The 20,229-nt window shown below is 38.6% G+C and overlaps 1 protein-coding gene and 1 non-coding gene across 7 annotated transcripts in view; one reads left to right on the top strand and one right to left on the bottom strand.

Moving 5' to 3' along the window:
• Atrx (ATRX chromatin remodeler) overlaps positions 1-20,229 on the top strand; it is a 180,338-nt gene that overhangs the window by 58,644 nt on the left and 101,465 nt on the right. For 3 of the 6 annotated variants that reach the window (XM_036175689.1, XM_036175693.1, XM_036175692.1), the window contains 5 exons: positions 174-295; positions 3,040-3,153; positions 7,502-7,611; positions 10,071-10,138; positions 10,960-14,006. In XM_036175689.1, the coding sequence (XP_036031582.1) occupies positions 174-295; positions 3,040-3,153; positions 7,502-7,611; positions 10,071-10,138; positions 10,960-14,006 (3,461 nt within the window). The remainder of the gene's footprint in view (positions 1-173; positions 296-3,039; positions 3,154-7,501; positions 7,612-10,070; positions 10,139-10,959; positions 14,007-20,229) is intronic. The other 3 variants (XM_036175690.1, XM_036175694.1, XM_036175691.1) reach the window with 3 other exon arrangements.
• LOC118574885 lies at positions 16,106-16,211 on the bottom strand. The gene has a single exon (XR_004943768.1). It is a non-coding gene; the product is annotated as a U6 spliceosomal RNA (small nuclear RNA).

Here is a 20,229-nt window from a genome sequence, read left to right as displayed (position 1 = left end):
TTCAGTCACGATCTTCAGTGGTATGCTAAAGAGGAACTTGTCTCCACCAGTGACTCTGATGGCATCCTTGCTTGGGGAGCTACTATTATATCGAAACATGTTAGTCATGGTCTTGGTATGTTGTGCCAACTGTCAGAAATGCCCATAATTCTATGAACTTAACTCTTTCATAGGAAACCTTCAATTGTGACAAAATACGTAGAGTCTGATGATGAAAAACCCATGGATGAGAATGTAAATGAAAAAGCTGCTAATGAGAATTCAGAAAATATTACTATGCAAAGCTTGCCAAAAGGTAATGTGTATTAACTTTTCACATGAAGTTAAATTGAAATGTATTTTAAGATGACCATTGTTATACATTGATAGTGGTCTGGAAATGTATTAGTTTGGAAATGGAAATATATGTCATTTAGATTGAAAATGAGATAATTCAGTTAGTTTTGAAAAGAATAAAATCAAACATTTTTCCTTTCCTTTGGGTTTGTAATAAGGGGATGAAAAACTTTGCAAATTCCATTTGGATATGGAAGTAGGTTTAAAGGTTTAAGATCCTAAGTTTTGACTTACTACATGTCAGTGTTCTTGTTTATTTACAAATGTAATGGTCACTCCTGAAGACAGAAGCGTTTTATAGTCCACTTCAGTCTTAGTGATTTCACCATTCCCAGAGCCTTTTGCATGCTATGCAAGTATCACTGTCTTATACCCTGTCGTACTGTGTTTTGACATCCCTTCCTAAATATGTTAGCTATTCTATAGATTTGGGTATATCTCTTGAAGGAATCCTCTAAACAAGCCTTGTCACAGACCTTTTGAGTGTTGTAGTCGTACTTATGAAACATTATGGATTAGATTGGAGAGAAAAACTGCCAAATGGAAGTCTTGGACTCTACATTGTTCAAGACTGAGAGCTGTGTGATTAGCTGACTAGAGAATGATGAAGGTGATGTTTATGGTGTTCCAAATTGTCAACTCTTAGAGTTTTATTTTTCCTTTGTTAAATAATATGTTCTAGTCTCAGCATATCTTTTATAGCAGTATTTACTAAACCTAATTCTCTGTTCATATTCATGCTTATGACTTTTCAATTATGGACGTTTGTTGAATGTGAGTATGAGAGTTAGGGCTTCACTTAACTAGGGTAAGTTAGGATAATTAGGAATTATAAAATGAAAAAAGAAGAAATTGTTGGTGACTATCATTTACCTGGTTTTTGCAAATTATCTAGCAATCTTACTCATTTGTTTGGTGGCTGTCAGTAGAAACAACTAATGTGGGAGTTCGGGTCCTAATGGCAGTTACTCACTTTGATTCTTGTTGAGTGTCACTGGAGTGCTTTGTTCTAAGAACTAGGAATCCAAACCTTTCTTTTAATGCTACTGTAGTCGGAGGTTGTACTGAGCTAAGCTTAATTTTATACTCCAACAAGGAACTGTTTCCTAAGCTTACATCTGGGTGACTATTTTCATTGTTACAGTACTGTATTAAATATACCGAAGTCAGTGAATTTAATCCTCTAAACCAGTGGTTCTTAACCTTCCTAATGCTACAACCCTTTAGTACAATTCTTCATGTTGTTGGTGACCCCCCAACCATAAAATTATTATCGTTGCTTTTTCATAACTGCAATTTTGCTATTGTCATGAATCATAATGTAAATATCTGTTTTCCTATGGTCTTAGGTGGAACCTCCCTTGAAAGGGTCGTTCAACGCCCCCCCACTTCAAGTGGTCATGACTGATAGGTTGAGACCTTCTGTCCTAAACAATGTGCTATCCAGAAGTTAGTGCTTCTATGCTGTTAGAAGTTTAGGATCACATTCAGAGCTCATGGGATTTTTTCTACATTGGGCTGAGAAGTGCAGGTTTCAGCCCAGGCCTGCTTTAATCTAGTGCTAGTGGGCATTCTTTCTGTCACTGCTTTGCTTCCGTTTAGAATAACCTTCTGGAAGTAACACTTGATTACTTTGAAATCTTGCGAACTCTTCTCTGATGGGTTATACATGAAATGACTGTTATTTACAACTAACAGTCTTGGAGATATTTAAATTTACCACATTCTGTAAACTCTTCAATCCTCTGTGCCTCCCAGGGTTTTTTTATTTTAATTTATTCACCCCCTGGACTTAAATATTCATTTATCAAATAGATGCCAATAATTTGCCAAAATCTGCTTGCTGAGTTACATATTCCTGTGTTTAAGAGGGAACTCTAACAGCTCCCTGTTTTGACTTTCTTAATTGTTGCCAATAATGGCCACGGTAGTACTAAGCCCAGTAATGTAAGTAAAGGTTGAGCCCTGGACCCCTTTATGATGCTAGTTTGATTTGTTCTTTTCTCATTTTGGAAATTGTAGAGTTGATGGAAGGATAATCCTTCAAACATTTTCATAGACACCAACAGATGATCTTTTTCTTCAGTTTATTAGTAGACTACTTTAGCTCAAGTGTCTTAAAGCAACCTTCAGTTTAAAGCGCTTGAAGAACTTTGAAAGCTAAGGAAGCTTTGATGTACAACTATTGGGGAAATTGTGTAGCCTAGGTACAGCATCAATAGAATGAACTTCACTGTTTCCCACCCCCACAAGCCCCTCCCACCAAAGCAATGTAAAAGAACTCTTAAAATCTTTAATAATTTCTTTTCTAATTTGGACTGTGAGAAAAATAGGATGTCTCCCTGCTTCTGCCAATTACTTTAGACTTTTTAAAGAACTTAGCATGAATGTTCATTTCATAACAGCTTTTGTGATAGGCACTATAAACATTTTGAGCTGGGCTAAGGCTTTCTATCTGATTGACACATTTCTCTTAGTTCATAATACTCCCCCTCCTCTTTTGATGATCTCTAAACTGCAACAAGTCATTTGATTGTTGACACCTGGCCCTTTTACTACTACCCTGTGCTCCTTATACAAGTACTAAAAGCTTGACAGAAGCAAACTATGTACCAGCAGTGTTGGCTTTATCTGAACTGAAGTCTTGCACTTCACTTGCACATTTAATATGTGTAATTGGTTTTTTAAATGAAATCATTCTAGGTACAGTGATTGTACAACCAGAGCCAGTGCTGAATGAAGACAAAGATGATTTTAAAGGGCCTGAATTTAGAAGCAGAAGTAAAATGAAAACTGAAAATCTCAAAAAACGCGGAGGTAAATACAAGTGAAAATGAAACGAGTTTAAATTGCTGTCTATGACCACATTGGAGAATCTGATATGCTTACTCAAAATACCTCCACTTTTCTGCCCATCGTTTATTAAAAGCACTACTTAAAAATAACTTCTGTTTCTCTTTGCACTCTGAAGCAGAAAAGGTTAAAGTCCATTTTTCAAAAACACCTTTGCCTTCAGTGGCTCTTAAGTTGTTGCAAGAAGCTTAGCATTTCCTCTCCACATACTGGTTCAGCCGCATAACGTGTCAGCCAGAATAGCATGAGATTGCCCTCCAGTGGAAGCAATTTCAGAGTTGTGCAAAAAATATGCCTGTGGCTTCCATGTAACTTTATACATCATACTCAGAGCAATGCTATGTACAGCAATAGAGCATGGCATTAGGTATTACTTGGAGTACTTATTAAAAATACCAATCCCCTTATTCATGGCAAGCTAGAATTTCTGGATGAGGTCAATATTGTGCCTCAGTTTGTTATTCATGGACACTACTGTTGCATTGCAGCAGTAAGTAGAAGGGATGGGAGTAGAGTTAATGTACCTCCTTCCATCTGTCTGTCAATTGCTGCCTCGCCCTTTGTCTTCCCTCATATACACGGCCAGAAAGAGAGCATTAGGAGAATTTACTTAGAAATCTATTACAGTTAAGCTTGTGTCCCGACTTTTGTGTGTAATTTTTAAATAGTGCCTATATATACTTTTTGGGCAGAATAACAGTCAAAATCTGTAATTATGAGAGGAATGAATCTCAAAAGTAGAACATGACAGTACATTTCCAAGTTAGTGTTATGGAAGTGTCTATTTAATATTGTTCATAATACATAATTGCAAAACTATACTGAGATTCTTGAAGAAATTTTTAGATTTTTATTTTAAAGGTATTATCTTGATAGAACTAATAAAATATTTTCTGTACTTAAATATTTTGTTAGGTCGCAGGTGAAAATCAAGAGAATGTTGTTTAGTCTTTTGTCCACAAGAGGGTGTTCAACCCCTTTTGCGGGGGGGATATGATTTTCTGAGATTCTTCCAATTCATAGTAGAGAAGCTACCATTTCCACAACATAGGTTATCAAAGCTAAGGTACTATTCTTAAGCCTTAACAAGCACATGAAAAGTAATGGTAAGGAGCAGTATCATTGATTTCTTGTGATCATGGGTCCCATAGTGAAGTCAAATGACTGTGTCCAGCATTGTATGAAGACTCATGTCCGGATGATGTCTTAGGAAGAGGCTGCTGAAATGTGGTGCAGCTTGAAGGCAGAATAAAAGGAGCAGCCACTGTTGCTTGGGAGGGAATTCCTAGTGCCATTTTGATACGCTGCTGGTACTTGGATTTAGCAGACGTGTTGCTGGAATATTATTGGATGCTCTTTTGAATATTTATATCATGCTTAAGGGGCTATGTATGTATGTTTGTAGTAGTATGGTAGTGCCTAAATATTTCATGTTTATTTTCATCTCAGTGATTTTCATGTCTAAGCTGTCAGGAATCTCACAGGAAATATAATTTTAGGATTACTAATGTAAATGTGTGAATAAACTAGTGGTTTGAGATAAAGGATGGCAGATTAGTTTTAAAATGGAACTTGAGTTTGGAATACTGTGAGGAATGTATACTTTGTATACATAATAATAAATTAATTTAGAATAAAATTATGGCACAATAACAAAGCAAAAGAACATTTAAGGAATGTAAACAGTCTTAGCCTGTTTTGATATACTTTGCCCAGTTAAATTGTTTAAAACATATATTGCACAATTTTTCTACATGGAAAAAAGAATTTTATTTTCTTTAAAACCACTAAAACATATTGAGCTAATAAATGAAAATGCCTCTTCCATTTGCACAGTTACAATCTGTAACATACTTTATAACTAGGAATTAAAACTTGAAACCTACATGTACAGAAACAAGTACATGAGCAAAGTACCATTTCAACATTTTACCATATTTGCTTCAGATCTCACTTAAGTAAAATATTGATTCAGTCCTACTTTCCTCCATTTTCCCTCCTTCCTACCCCACAGGTAATGATTCTCTTATTAAAGTTTTATGCATGTGCATGTATGTGCATGGTTAGCTGTATCAGTATGTGAGTCAAAACCATTTTTCATTTTTAAAAAATGTAATAGTATGCTCTTTATATGCTTTGTAAATGTATCCATGGCAGTAAATGCATGGGTTTAGTTTCATGCTTTCCAATGTTGTACTAGTATAACGGACTGCCATCTATGTCCCAAATAAGAAGCGGTAGCTAGTCTCATCTATGATTCCTTTTGCACATGTTAGGAAAAAAAATCTTCTGAAGGTCACCATGTTAACAAAAAAGATGTGTAATGTGTACACCAAAGGACATGGATGTTTAATGAATAGAATCTAACCTTGGATGAATATTCTAACTACAGCTTTCAGTTATCTTAATTAGTATTTAACATGAACAAGTACACTGTTAGTTCTTTTAAAAACATATCAGACTACAAGTATCTAAGATGAAAAACATTGACACAGGACACTGATTTCATGTGTAAAAGCTTATATAGCAAGCCTTCAGATTTTCTTCTTATGAAAAAGTGTGATTGTGTCTTATACTTTAATTTTTTAAAAATACCTACAAATAAAGATATACTATTATTTGTGGCCATGGTGCCTTGGACCTTAAAACTAACAAAAATACAAAATACAAAGTTAAATGGTGAGAAATATACCAGGTGTTTTGTCTTTGATGGGGAGACAGTTGCTTCCCTCCAGTTGCATTCTTTTCATGTTGAATGTACACATTGGCACTGATTTTCTTTGAAGGATACTCCTACTATGTGATCTGGATCAAGGTCTTGATTGCATATCACCATCAGCTGTAAAAAGTTGTCCCTTTGAGTGTTTAGAGGTAGGAATTACTTTCTGTTGTCTGTCTCTCTCTCTGTTTCTCTTAACTTTCTCTGTCTCTCTGTCCCTCTCTCTGTCTCTCTGTTTCTCTGTCTCTCTTTCTTTCTCTCTTTCTGTTTCTTTCTTTCTTTCTTGAGACAGGGTATCACTATGTAGCTCAGGTTAAACTCAAACTCCTGGGCTCAGGTGATTGAGCCTTTTGTCTCAGCCTCCCAAGTTGCTGGGATTCCAGGTCTGTGACTGTGTTGTTGTTTTTTAAGATTCCTCCGCTGGTTTGATGTTCTCAGAATGAGAAGAACTCCATTGGCATAACTAGGGATTAAGAGTAAAGTAGGAGGGGCTGGAGAGATGGCTCAGAGGTTAAGAGCACTGGCTGCTCTTCTAGAGGTCCTGAGTTCAGTTCCCAGCATCCAGGTGGTTCACAGCCATCTTTAACTCTAGTTCCAAGTGATTGATTCCCTCTTTTGGCTTCTGAGAGAAACAGATATAGTGCAGGCATACTTCCATACACATAAATAATAATAGAAAATTTAAAAGAACGAGGCAGGTGAGGTTTTCTGCTTAGTTTTTCTTGAAGAAGTTGTCTTCATCTTGTTCTCCTGCAGTAAATATAAAGGAGAGGTCATCTCTCCCACCTTCTCAGACATTCTGCTTGCTAACAAGATTCTTATTTGCATTTGTTACAATGTCATATTTGCAAATAGTAAACATTATTGATAAGGAACAGGCTGTCAAGTAAGAAGGAAGGTAATTGGTGATTGGTAATGTTGAAGTAAATTTGGAAATTGGTGACACCATAAATTACTCACTTTTTATGTACCGTATTTGTAGGATCTGTGTAAACAATTATATGTAAGAAGCCAAACCTTTACGGTTTGTCTAACTTAACTGTAGAATTGAAAAAGAATGTTCCAGCATTGCCACTTACTCATTCCCTAAGAATGGACACTGAATTTGCTTACAAGGCATTCATTAGCAAATGAAAGAGGTTGAATCTGTGTGTGGTGGTGTATGCCTATAATCCCAGCATTGGGGAGACTGATAGGAGGGTTGCTGTGAGTTCCAGACCAGCATGGGCTACATTGCAAGAATGAGACCAGTCAGGGCTACATAGCAAGAACCTGTCTCAAAAAACAAAGAGCTTTTAACCTCATTTTAAGGATTTCTTTATGATATCTCTAGGTTATTTCAACTTGTAATAAGTGGGTTTTACATCTGTATGATGAATATAGTTAGCATTCATGTCTCAGAATCTGTCAAGTTTGTTATGGTCTTTTAAAAGATCAGTGAAATTAACCTTTTTAACCTGTGTCCAAAATGCCATTTTCCTAAGGACTGTGAGCTACATTATTTCTAATAATGATTGTAAAATTCTGGCTAAGGCAAATATCTCTTTTTCTGTGAGTGTAAATATTTGAGTAATGATTACTCTTTCTTCCTAGAAGATGGACTTCATGGGATCGTGAGCTGTACAGCTTGTGGACAACAGGTCAACCATTTTCAAAAAGATTCCATTTATAGACACCCTTCACTGAAAGTCCTTATTTGTAAGGTATGTAAAGATTTGGTGATAAGGCTTTGCCTTTTGGAGCGCTCACAATGTGGGAGGAATACAGATGTGTAGAAGGAACATCCTGAAAATGGCCATTATGTGAAAGATACTGTGATTATGGGGCATATAGAAAGGAAGCTTGTGTCATTAGAACTTGGGAGATGCAAGTTGATACTTAAAATATGAGTAAGAATTAAATTGCTTCTAATGGGATTAATGTAGCATCTTCTAGATGGGTAGCATGGTATTCAGAGGATGGGAAGTGAAGGGAGGAGCCAGATGTCTTTCAAAACCTCAGTTCCCTGTGAGTGCATACGTGGTTTATAACTTCTTTCCTCTCCTCTCCTCTCCTCTCCTCTCCTCTCCTCTCCTCTCCTCTCCTCTCCTCTCCTCTCCTCTCCTCTCCTCTCCTCCCCTCCCCTCCCCTCCCCTCCCCTCCCCTCCCCTCCCCTCCCCTCCCCTCCCCTCCCCTCCTTTCCTTCTCTCTCTCTCTCTCTCTCTCTCTCTCTCTCTCTCTCTCTCTCTCTCTCTCCTCTCCCTCTTTCCCCTCTCCCTCCCCCTCTTTCATTCTGTCTTTTTTTTCCCCGAAACATGGTTTTTCTGTGTAGTTTTGGTGCCTGTCCTGGAACTCACTCTGTAGACCAGGCTGGCCTCGAACTCAGAGATTGGTGGGATTAAAGTCCTGCGCCACCACTGCCACTCAGCATAACTTTCTATCTTGAATATTCTACTTCTCTAAATCTCCAAGTCAAACATTTTTTTTTTGGTATTTTGAGACAGGGTTTCTCTGTGTAGCTTTGCGCCTTTCCTGGAACTCACTTGGTAGTCCAGGCTGGCCTCAAAATGTCGAACATTTTTAATATGACTAGGAAATACAAGGTTTTAAAGTGTTTCATATGTGTTTATTATACCTTTAAGAGTCTTTTGTGTACTTTTTCTTTAAATTAGGAACACCCCGATTTATTTATGTATTTACCTTTTTTTTTTTTTTTTTTTTGAGACAAGGTTGTGTAGCCCTGGCTGTCCTGGAACTCCTTTTGTTTACCAGGCTGGCCTCGAACTCACAGAGACCTGCCTGCCTCTGCCTCCTGAGTTCTGGGATTAAAGGTGAATGCTGCCATGCCTGGCCAAGCACACTGGATTTAATTTCAAATATCTATGATACCAAGGTTTCAGGATCTCCAGCTCATACTGCATTAAGAGTTATTTTGCGTTAACTTGTTTCCTAATAAAAAGCTACTACCTTCAGCCAGGAGTGGTGGTGTTGCACACCTTAATCCCAACACTTAGGAGGCACAGGCAAGTGGATCTCTGTGGATTCCAGAACAGACTCGTTTAAATAGTGAGTTCCATGCCAGGCAGAAGGTCCACAGTTGAGACTCTGTCTCCAAAAAAAAAAAAAAAAAAAAAAAAAAAAGCAGCCTTCTTTGAAGTGGAGAAGCGGGTCATATTTTCCTTGGTATGCTAGATCTTTCCTGGCATGAATTTTTGATAGATCCTGACCTCCACAACTACAACTACTAGGCTTAATTTTGTTCCTTACAGTATTTGTCATTCTTTTCTTGAGTACCTGTTGTTCAGTTTTAAGTTCTGACAGCCAAATCTTTGTTCACTGGGTTCAACATTTCCTCCCTTACCCAACTGACTGCTGTTTTCCAGTTTCTGATGGGGTCTGTGTGTTGAGCACTGATCATTTCACCAATGACATAAAAAATTTCCCTTTCTCTGTTCACTGGAAAGGAAGTAGGTTTAATCAGACTTGGATTTGATTAATTGCTTTGCTTCTTAGACATTCACATTAGGTATTAGATATTATTTACCTGTTAATGAACTTCAGACTTCCCCATCATATCTTCTACCTTGCATGGTAGATATTTTGAGATTTATTTGTTTGTTTGTTTTTGTTTGTTTTGTTTTTCAAGACAGGGGTTCTTTGTGTAGCCCTGGCTGTCCTGGAACTCACTCTGAAGATTAAAGATTAAGCTGGCCTTGAACTCAGAGATCTTCCTGCCTCTGCTTCCCATGCTTGAAATAAAGGTATGTGCCACCACTCTCAGCAATATTTAGAGATTGAAAGATAATGCAGGTTGTTAATTGTTTACTTGTAAACATAGTAACTGTTTGTGTATGCTGACCACTCAACATTTTAAGTAGCAAAAACATGTTTTTTTTATATAGAACTTTGATAGCTAGTTGTATGAGGTTAGAAATGTTTACTAAATAGAATCTTTAATATACTTTTATGTAAAGACTAGTGTTTGTGATGACAAGAGAAATCCATTTCAAGGAAACAGTTTCTTCAGATAGTCATATGTTTAAAAAATAATGTTGGGTATGACAGTGTTTTTGCTTTCATCATCTAAACCATACATGCCCCCTTCACATTTTTAATGACTTCAGAGTAACATTTATGACTTGCGTGTTTTGAATAAATTTCCCCTCCTCTCCTCTTTCACTAGAACTGCTTTAAGTATTATATGAGTGATGATATTAGCCGTGACTCAGATGGAATGGATGAACAATGTAGGTAGGTAATAAATTCTTCATTTAACATTAATGATTGTCTACTTTGGGATGATTATCAACTTTGTTAGATTTGTGCCCCCTATGCCCAAAGACAAGGTTTCTCTGAGTTACAGCCCTGGCTGTTCTGGAACTTACTTTGTAGACCAGGCTTTCCTTGAACTCACAGAGATCAGCTTGCCTCTAGTGCTGTCATTAAAGGCATGCACCACCACTCCTGGCTTGTTAATGCATCTTTTAAAATATTAAAAAAAATATTTTTCATTCATGTGCCTGTATATGTGTGTGTCTGTGTGTGATTATCTGCAAGTATGTGTAGGCACCCTTGGAAACCGGACGAGTTGAATCTTTGTAGAGCTGAAGGTCCAGGCAGTTGTGAGCTGTGTGACATCGGTACTCACTGGGAACTCAACTTTGTTCTCTTCACTCCTGAGCCATCTGTTCAGCCCTAGATCCATCTTTTGTGTTTTCATTGCTGTGTTTAGTTGTTGGTTGTCCTTCCTCATAAACCTTTGTTTGTCTAGTTTTATAGTCTTTTTGTTGTTTGTTGTTTTTTCAAGACAGGGTTTCTCTGTGTAGCTTTGGAGCCTGTCCTAGAACTCACTCTGTAGACCAGGCTGGCCTTGAACTCACAGAGATCCGCCTGGCTCTGCCTCCCAAGTGCTGGGATTACAGGCGTGCGCCACTGCCGCCCAGCTAGTTTTACATTTCTGATGAAAGTAAGCAAGTGATGTAAATTAGCACTGAGAATGCTGATGGAAAATCAGTAAAGACACTACAGCCCGTTTCCTTGGCAATAACATTTGAATCCTTGGCCCATTTCAGATGGTGTGCAGAAGGTGGGAACTTGATTTGTTGCGACTTCTGCCATAATGCCTTCTGTAAGAAATGCATCCTGCGCAACCTTGGTCGGAAGGAGTTGTCCACAATACTGGATGAGAACAATCAGTGGTATTGCTACATTTGTCACCCTGAGCCTCTCTTGGACTTGGTCACTGCATGTAACAGCGTATTTGAGAATTTGGAACAGTTGTTGCAACAAAATAAGAAGAAGGTAAAAGTTGACAGTGAAAAGACTAGTAAAGGGTGTGACCAAACATCCAAGTTGTCTCCAAAGAAGACTAGTTCCAGTTGTAACGGCGAAGAAAAGAGATTAGATGTTTCATGTTCCGCTTCTGTAACCTGCACTTACTCAGCACTAGCTGTGCCTAAAGAAATGATTAAGAAGACAAAAAAACTGATTGAGACTACATCCAACATGAACTCCAGTTACATCAAGTTTCTGAAGCAGGCAGCGGATAATTCAGAAATGAGTTCTGCTGTGAAGTTACGTCAGCTTAAGGCTTTTAAATCTGTGTTGGCTGATATCAAGAAGGCTCATCTTTCATTGGAAGAAGATTTGAATTTAGAGATCCAAGCTTTGGATGCTGTACACCAAGAGAAAAATACCAAAGAGCTTAACATCACAGATGCAAAGCCCGAAACGAAAGGACGGAAGGGAGAGAAATCCTGTACTGCAGAAAAGAAGGATTTTTTAAAGTTAGATGCTAGATCATCAATAAAGGTGAAAGACAGTGAGCCCATCCCAGGAGAAGAGCACAAAGCAAATAAAAGTACTGGTGGTGAACAGAAGGGTTCGGGTAGGAAAGATGGACCTCAGTATGAACCTCCTAACACTTCTGAAGACTTAGACATGGATATTGTGTCTGTTCCTTCCTCAGTTCCTGAAGACATTTTTGACAGCCTTGAGAATGCTATGGAAGTTCAGTGTTCAGCTGATTATCAAGGCGATGGTAACAGTGGGACCGAGCCAGAACTGGAGAGCTCATCTCTAAAACTTAACACTTCAAAAGACAGCAGAGGAAGTATTAAGTCAAAAACGGCAGTCAGAGTAAGAAAAGAGCTATATGTTAAACTCACCCCTGTTTCCCTTTCTAATTCCCCAATTAAAAGTGCTGACTGTCAGGAAGTTTCACAAGAGAAGGATGGCCGTAAAAGTTCTGGGGTGACCCCCAACTCAGAGAAACGTGGACTGGAAGAGGAAAATAGTGATAATGAACGTTCAGTTGAAAATGATGTTGCATTACTTTTAGAAGAATCTGATCTTCGAAGGTCCCCACGTGTAAAAACTACACCATTGAGGAGACAAACAGAGACTAATCGTGCAATATCAAATTCAGATGAAGAAAGCAATGAAACTATTAAAGAAAAACAAAAGCTGTCAGTTCCAGGAAGAAAAAAGGATAAGCGAAATTTTTCTGATGGTGCTGCCGAGAACTCTAAAGCTCATAAGTTTCCCAAAGCTAAGCGACCGGGGATTGTGGATCAGAATTCAGATTCCGATGAAATGCTAGCAGTCCTTAAAGAGATAAGCCAGATGAGTCACAGTTCCTCTTCAGACACTGACATTAACGACACACAGCTGAATCATAAAGTTGAAACAGGGAAAGATGATAATGGAAAAAGGAAACGGAAAAACTCTACTTCTGGGTCAGATTTTGACATTAAAAAAGGAAAGCCAACTGAAACCTCTATTATCTCTAAAAAGAAACGCCAAAACTACTCAGAGTCCTCTAACTATGACTCAGAGGTAGAGAGAGAGATAAAAGCCATGAGCAAAATTGGGGCTGCCAGAGTAACTAAAAAAAGTGTTGCAGATAAAAAAGAACGTGACTTTTCTGAAGATGAGAAACAGAGCCAAAAAGCAGTGGGTAATGAAGGGCAGGACAGAGTGGGGACTGTAAAAGAGGGCTTGTCTGGTGCCGCTGGTGATGCTGAAGGCAGACAGGGAGATAGTTTGTCTGCAGTGGGAGGCTCCTTTGAGAAAGGCAAGAGGACAGTGGAATCCAGAGAGGTGCTCTGTATGAGGCAACAGCCAAGTGTTTCCTCCGATGGTGCGGAAAAGCCTTCAGGAGGAGAGGAGGATGTGAATTCGGATGACAAAAGAGTTTCTAAAGCAAAAATAAAGAGTAAATACCTGAGAGCCAGACCATGTAGGAAAGTACGGCGTGCTTCCTTGGACATTACTGATAGATTGCCAAAGAAAGAACAGAGTGAGGAATCTTCTGAAGGTGAGGGGAAGCAGAGCAGACAGGAAACTGGAGCAAGAGGAAAGAAAAGTACAGACATGATGGAAGAAACAATTAAGACAGAGCAACAGTATGAGTCGTCTTCTGATGGGACTGAGAAATTGCCTGAGGGAGAAGAAATGGGTCATTTTCCTAAAGGCCCCAAGCAAAACAAGAATGACAGTGCAGATGCAGAAAAGAAAGGCAGGAAATTGAAAGAGAGGTCATCCAAAAAGAAGGAGGAGGCATCTGATGGCGTGGATAAGTTGCCAGGGAAAGGAGACAGTTGTGACTCTTCAGAAGATAAAAAGAGCAGGAATAGAGTGTCTCAGAGAGAGAAGAAGAAATCCAGTTTGCCTGCGAAGAGATCAGGGAAGAGGCCAGAGTGTTCATCGTCGGATACTGAGAAATACTCCTTGAAAGGAGAGTGCTGTGACTCCACTGATAAGAGACCGAAAAGAACTGAATTGAGAGAAAGAAGAAGTTTAAATTCAAAGAGAAATACTAAGGAAATACAGAGTGGTTCATCTTCTTCTGATGCTGAGGGAAGTTCAGAAGATACTAAAAAGCGGAAGAAACAAAGAACTTCAGCTAAAAAGAAGACAGGCAATGCCAAGGTGAAAAGAAGAAACTCCTTACGAACGAGTGCTAAAAGGAAGCAAGCAGACATTAGCTCTTCATCTTCTGATATAGGAGATGACGATCAGAATTCTGCAGGCGAAGAGAGCAGCGATGAACAGAAAATCAAGCCTGTGACTGAAAATCTAGTGCTGCCTTCACACACTGGCTTTTGTCAATCTTCAGGTACGCAAGAATAAATTCCAACTTTAGACTTTGTAATCTGCCCCTCTGTGAGAACCATATTGTTTACTTTTCTCTATGCTGAGACTCAGAGTTTCTGTTGAGGAAAAGTCCAGTTAAAATTGATTTAGACATTTACCGTAGCTACTTCTCTATTTACTTCTATGGCATCATTGCAGGACATTTCAGGTATTGTCAGTATTTATCAAGCACACCTGTGTAGTTAGAGTTTTCCTGCCTGGTCCACAGTCAGGACAAATCTCTCTCACCCACCATTCTCACAGTCACTGAGACCTGACCAAGTAAGCACACAGAGACTTATATTACTTATAAACTGTATGGCCGTGGCAGGCTTTTTGTTATCTACTTCTTCTGTCTTAAATTAACCCATTTCTATTAATCTATACTTTGCCACGTGGCTTGTGGCTCACCAGTACCTTACATCTTGTCATGGCGGTGGCTGGCAGCGTCTCTCTCCAGCCTTTCACCTCCCAGAATTTTCTCCTCTCTTGTCCCGCCTATACTTCCTGCCTGGCCACTGGCCAATCAGAATTTCATTTATTTTAACGAATTGGAGCAACACATTTGACATACAGAGCATCCCATAGCACTTCCCCTTTTCTTTCTTTCTTTTTTTTTTTTAAAAGCAAGGTTTTAACTTTTATATAGTAAAATTTCAGATAATAAAACAATTATCAAGCAAGAATTACAGTTATAGTATTAAAAAGGATATCCTATCTATCTTATATTTGTGAGTCCAAGGTTTTATATCTAACTTATCTTTTATCATAACTGAGAAAATTATAACTATCTAGTCTTCAACCATATCAAAGACCTCAGAAGGATATAATATTACCTGAGAACTGGGAGAAGGATGCAAGCATTTTTTGGGAATCTTGTAGGGTAGACAGAGACAGCTGGCAGCCTGGACAGTCACCTAATGTTCCTTTGTAAAGTTAGGGCATTTGTCTTCAGCCCATAGGGCTAGAGTCTCTTGGTCACTTTTTTCAGTGTCCTGTAGAATGTCTGGCAGTTTCCTCTGCGAAGCAGGTACCTGAAGGACCATTTTGTCAAGCAAAGTTCAGTGGTCACCTTCCTATGGGTCCTGCATGTCCAGTCGATCAAGCAGTCCAGGCAAGAACAGTTTCTTGCCCAAATGGCTATTTTTGCCAAGGTAAAGATAAGATATGAAGTGTCTTCAATGCCCATCCTCCTCTCTGAAGTAAATCCGGTGCTGCCAGGAGCAGACATGTCTCACTGTCCAGAAAGTCTAAATTTTAAAAATATTTTAAATGCCATATTCTGTAGGTCTTTGAAGTATTTGAAGATTACCTGTCTATCTGAAATATCTCTCTATGTATACCTAGAAGACTTAACTAACATGGCTACGAGTATGATTATCATAGATGACTAATTATTAATCTATTTTTAATTATCCATTACATTTTAAAATGAGCTATATAAACATAATACCTTAAATAAGAGTAGAAATATACACACAGTATAACAAAATTAACTTTAAGTTTGTATCGAAAGACCAAAATCTATACCAATGTAAAACATTTTAAACAAGTTGTTGCTCTTTAGAAGTTAGATTTGTCCTGACTGTGGGCCAGGCAGGAAAACTCTAACTACACACCTGGATAAACAGCACAATTCTTTTGTTAGTATTCATTGTGTGTCTTTGGAATAATGTACAGTAATTTAAGAAAGGTAATGAAGTTGATGCTGTTACTAAACCTGGAGTTACAGTCCATATGCCAAGAAGCTCAGTCTTGCTGTCTGCTGTTTCCCACAGGCCTACTAAAGCAGTATAATTTATAGTCAAAAGTCAAAATAGATTTATTCACGGTGCTCATATTAGGAAGAAGGATAGAGAGATCCAGTGGCCTCCCCAGCCCCCATGTTTCAAGTGTTAAGTTGAGATTAAAGTTTGTAGAGGGCCAGGCATATCTAAGGAGTCTTGGTCAAGGTGTAGTTTCACCTACTGCAGACTCATCAGTTAGGCTTCAGCCAGTCGTCTCCTACAAGGAAGTGTTTTTTTGTTTGTTTTGTTTTTGTTCTTTTTAAAATATGGAACAATTTGTGTGTGTGTGTGTGTGTGTGTGTGTGTGTGTGTGTGTGTGTGTGTGTATCTATCTTGAGCAGGGCCAATGCTAATTCTCTATATCATTCCAATTTTAATATATGTGCTGCTGAAGTGAGCACATATAAGGTACTGTGACAAGTTGATAGACCTGTGGAACCTCTTTTTCTAGACATACGTTCTCCCTGTGACTAGCTCTAGGATACTAGTTTTTTTCTTCTCCTCGAATGAGACGTCTTAGGAAATTGGAAATTCCTTTTCCATTTCTTGGGATCTATTGTTCAGTAGTTAGTTTAAGCGGCACAAGTGTCTCCATCTTTATTCTGCCAGGCTGGTTATAATGTCAGTAGTTTAGTAGGTATTTATTCATGCACTGGTGGTGAGTGCTTGATACTAGTATAGCATGGAATATAGAAGTTTTGACTCTCTTTGCTATGAGACTTTGTTTTGTTAAATCAAAGCAAGCATAATTTTATGTTTCATCAAATTCCTTGAAATATTTTTTTTTAAAGATAGGCTCATATGCCGGGCAGTGGTGGTGCACACCTTTAATCCCAGCACTCGGAGGCAGAGCCAGGGGGATCTTTGAGTTTGAGGCCAGCCTGGGCTACAGAGTGAATTCCAGGACAGCCAGGGCTGTTACACAGAGAAACCCTGTTTTTTTAAAAAAAAGATGGGCTCATATATACAAAGCTGGTCTTGAACTCAGTCTAACCAAGTTAGCTGAGGCTTGTCAGCATCCAATTGTTCTGAATCATCACATCTGGCTCTCTGAAATAATTTGTTTTGATTTTAGATGGTGATTATTCCCAGGCCTTTGTGTACACTAGACTAATGCTTTAACACTGAACACCTAAACAATTGAAATTCACTTTATTGTAATTTCTTTACTCATCAGCTAGTATTTAATGGTATGAAAAGATATTTCTGTTTTAAAAACACTATCAAAATAAAGGAAAAAAGAAAAATCCCCACATTACCCACGCTGATGAATCAGATTTCGGTCAACTAGTTCTTATCTGTCTGTCTGTCTGTCTGTCTGTCTATCTATCTATCTATCTATCTATCTATCTATCTATCTATCTAATGTATACAATGTTCTGCCTGTTTGTGTGTTTGCACGCCAGAAGAGGGCGCCAGATCTCATTCTAGATGGTTGTAAGCCACCATGTGGGTGCTGGGAATTGAATTCATGACTTCTGGAAGAACAGCCAGTGCTCTTAACCTCTGAGCCATCTCTCCAGCCCCAACTTGTTCTTTTCTTTTGTTTGTTTTTTGTTTTTGTTTTTTTGTTTTTTCGAGACAGGGTTTCTCTGTAGCTTTGCACCTTTTTCCTGGAAGTGTCTTCGTAGCCCAGGCTGGCCTTGAACTCACAGAGATCCGCCTCCCAAGTACTTCGATTAACTATCTCCCAGTGAAAAGGAGTATTTAACATTTAATTTAAAAAATTATTTATTTTAACTTTATTTTGTGAAGGTGTCAGATGCCCTGGAACTGGAGTTACAGACAGTTGTGAGCTGCCATGTGGGTGCTAGGAATTGAACCAGCCTCTTAATTTTTTTTTCTTTTTCTTTTTGTTTTTTGAGACAGGGCTTGTCTGTAGCTTTGGAGACTGTCCTGGAACTCACTTTGTAGACCGGGCTGGCCTCGAACTCACAAAGATACACCTGCCTCTGCCTCCCGAGTGCTGGGATTGCAGGCGTGCGCCACCACCGCCCAACTCTTAAAAGGTTTTATTAATAAATACAAACCCCAAACCTGGTGCCAGGTATTGGGGTGAATGCTGAAAGATCAGAGAAAGAAAACAGGCCACAGCTAACCTCACCTCACCAACTTCTCAGCTGATCCTGTTTCTTCAAACTGGAAGCCTCTGAGTCCTCATCCAAATGGATCTCAGCTGCTAAAAGCCTAAGAGCTTAAACAGGCTCTAATTCCTGGTCCTCATGCCTTAAATAGCTTTCTATCATCACTTCCTGGGATTAAAGGCGTGTGTCACCAAGCCTGGCTGTTTCCAGTGTGGCTTTGAACTCGCAGAGATCCAAATGGATCTCAGCCTCCAGAATGCTAGGATTAAAGGTGTGTGTGCCACCATTTTCTGTCTCTGTAGGTAGCAGCTGTTCTGTTCTCTGACCCCAGATAAGTTTATTAAGGTGCACAATATATTGGGGGACACAATATCACCATATTTTCCCCTTTTTTGTCTAAAAATTTAAAAAGCTTAAAAGCGGATCTCTGTGAGTTCGAGGCCAGCCTGGTCTACCAGGCGAGTTTCAGGAAAGGCACAAAGCTACACAGAGAAACCCTGTCTCGAAAAACCAAAAAAAAAAAAAAAAAAAAAAAAAAAAAAGCTTAAAACTAATACAAGAAAAACTATATCCAATAAGTACATACAATATATACAGTGAAGAATTGCATTAACAATGTCTAGTCCATTAACATTTGACAGACTCAGACAAAAATGCCATTATATATATTAACAATGTCCAGTCCATTAAGATTTGACAAATTGTATGAGTATGAGGCCAGCCTGGTCTACAAAGTCAGTTAGTTCCAGGATAGCCAGCACTACACAAAGAAACCCTGTCTTGAAATACAAAACAAAACAGAACAAAAAAGAATGATACCTTGACTCTTAAAGAACAAACAAAAATAAAATTGAGAAAGCCACAGTGGGAGCTGTAGTGGTAAATGAGCTATTGAATATTTTATGGAAAAATTTAGACGAATCTGTGGTATTTGAACTTGACTTTGAAGTTTACGTCACCATTTAGACAGTAAAGGGGCTTACATCAGCTGGCATGATGGTAATGGTTTATAATGCCAGCAACCCAGAGGCAGAGGTAGAATCACTGCAAGTGATCTGAAGTTGTTATAGGTGACATTGCAAATTATTGATCAAGCAGGGCTAAATAGTGAGACCCTGTCTCTACAAAAGAGGGAATGAAGGTAATATAGCTAGTTATACGTTGTTTCAGTATTGTTCTGTTCAAGTGGGATGTTTTACTGGGTTAGCCTGAGAGTTCTTTTTGCCTTTCTGCATTGCATATTTCTATCCTGAATCTGTAGGTATCCATCCATCCCTTCCTCCATGTTAGGTTTTGGTTCCTTGCATACACTAAGCAAATACTGTGCCTCTGAGCTACATTCCTCAGCCCAAACTCTGTGTTCTTTATATTTTCCTCCATTTCCCCCTACCATTACGTTGTGGAAAAATGGCAAAGAAAAAGAGAAAAGGGTCTCAGATACTCCCTTTACTGTGTAACTAATATAGTGCCAAATCCATTGAAACTGAAGATTTATTTTGATTTCTGTATGTTTTAAAAACATTATTATTTATGTGTATGTTTGTGTGTCTATGCATTTTTGTGAGTGCCCACAGAGATCAGAAGGGATGTCGAATCGCCTGGATCTGGAACTAACAGGCAGAGTTGTGAACTGCCTGGTAAGGGTGCTAGGAACTGAACTCCAATCCTGGTAAAGAGCAGCAAGTACTCTTAACCACTGAGCCATCTCTCCAGCCCCTTCGGTGTTTTTGTTTTTTCTTTTTCTTTTTTGAGACAGGTCTCACTGTGTAACCCTAGCTGGCCTGGAACTTACCAGGTTGGTTTTAACTTCTCAAGTGCTGATAGCCCAAGCTGGCCTCAAATTTATGATCCTCTGCTTCTGCCTGTCTAGTGCTAAGATTACAAGTATGAGCCACCCTACCTGGCTATTCCATTACTAATTAATTTCCTTAATTTGAGATTGGTATTTATTGTGAACTTTCCCCACTCTTTGTAATGTCTTTTACATCTTCCGTACATTTCAGAATTCACAGTGAACATCAGCATAAGTAACCCTAAGTGCTTTGGAATGCATAATATTAGCTAGAGTTTAATATTTAATTTGTTCTTTTAAGGTAAAATTTTTTGTACAGTGACACACACACAAATTCTAGTCCACCTGCCTTTTTTCTCTTTTTGCTATGTTGGGGATGGAATCTGGGACCTTGTGAATATTAGAGTAGTGTTCTACCACGGAACAACAACCTCAGCCATCTCCTTAGGTTTTAAATGAAAAGAATAGAACTTTAAAAATGAAATAAGTCTTAGTGCATTTGAATGTCTTTCTTGGTACTTCAATTTGTACGTTTTATATGGA

This window comes from Onychomys torridus, chromosome X, assembly GCF_903995425.1.
Source record: "Onychomys torridus chromosome X, mOncTor1.1, whole genome shotgun sequence".
In the NCBI taxonomy this organism is placed as follows: domain Eukaryota; kingdom Metazoa; phylum Chordata; class Mammalia; order Rodentia; family Cricetidae; genus Onychomys; species Onychomys torridus.
This window is presented reverse-complemented; position numbering and strand designations above follow the sequence as displayed.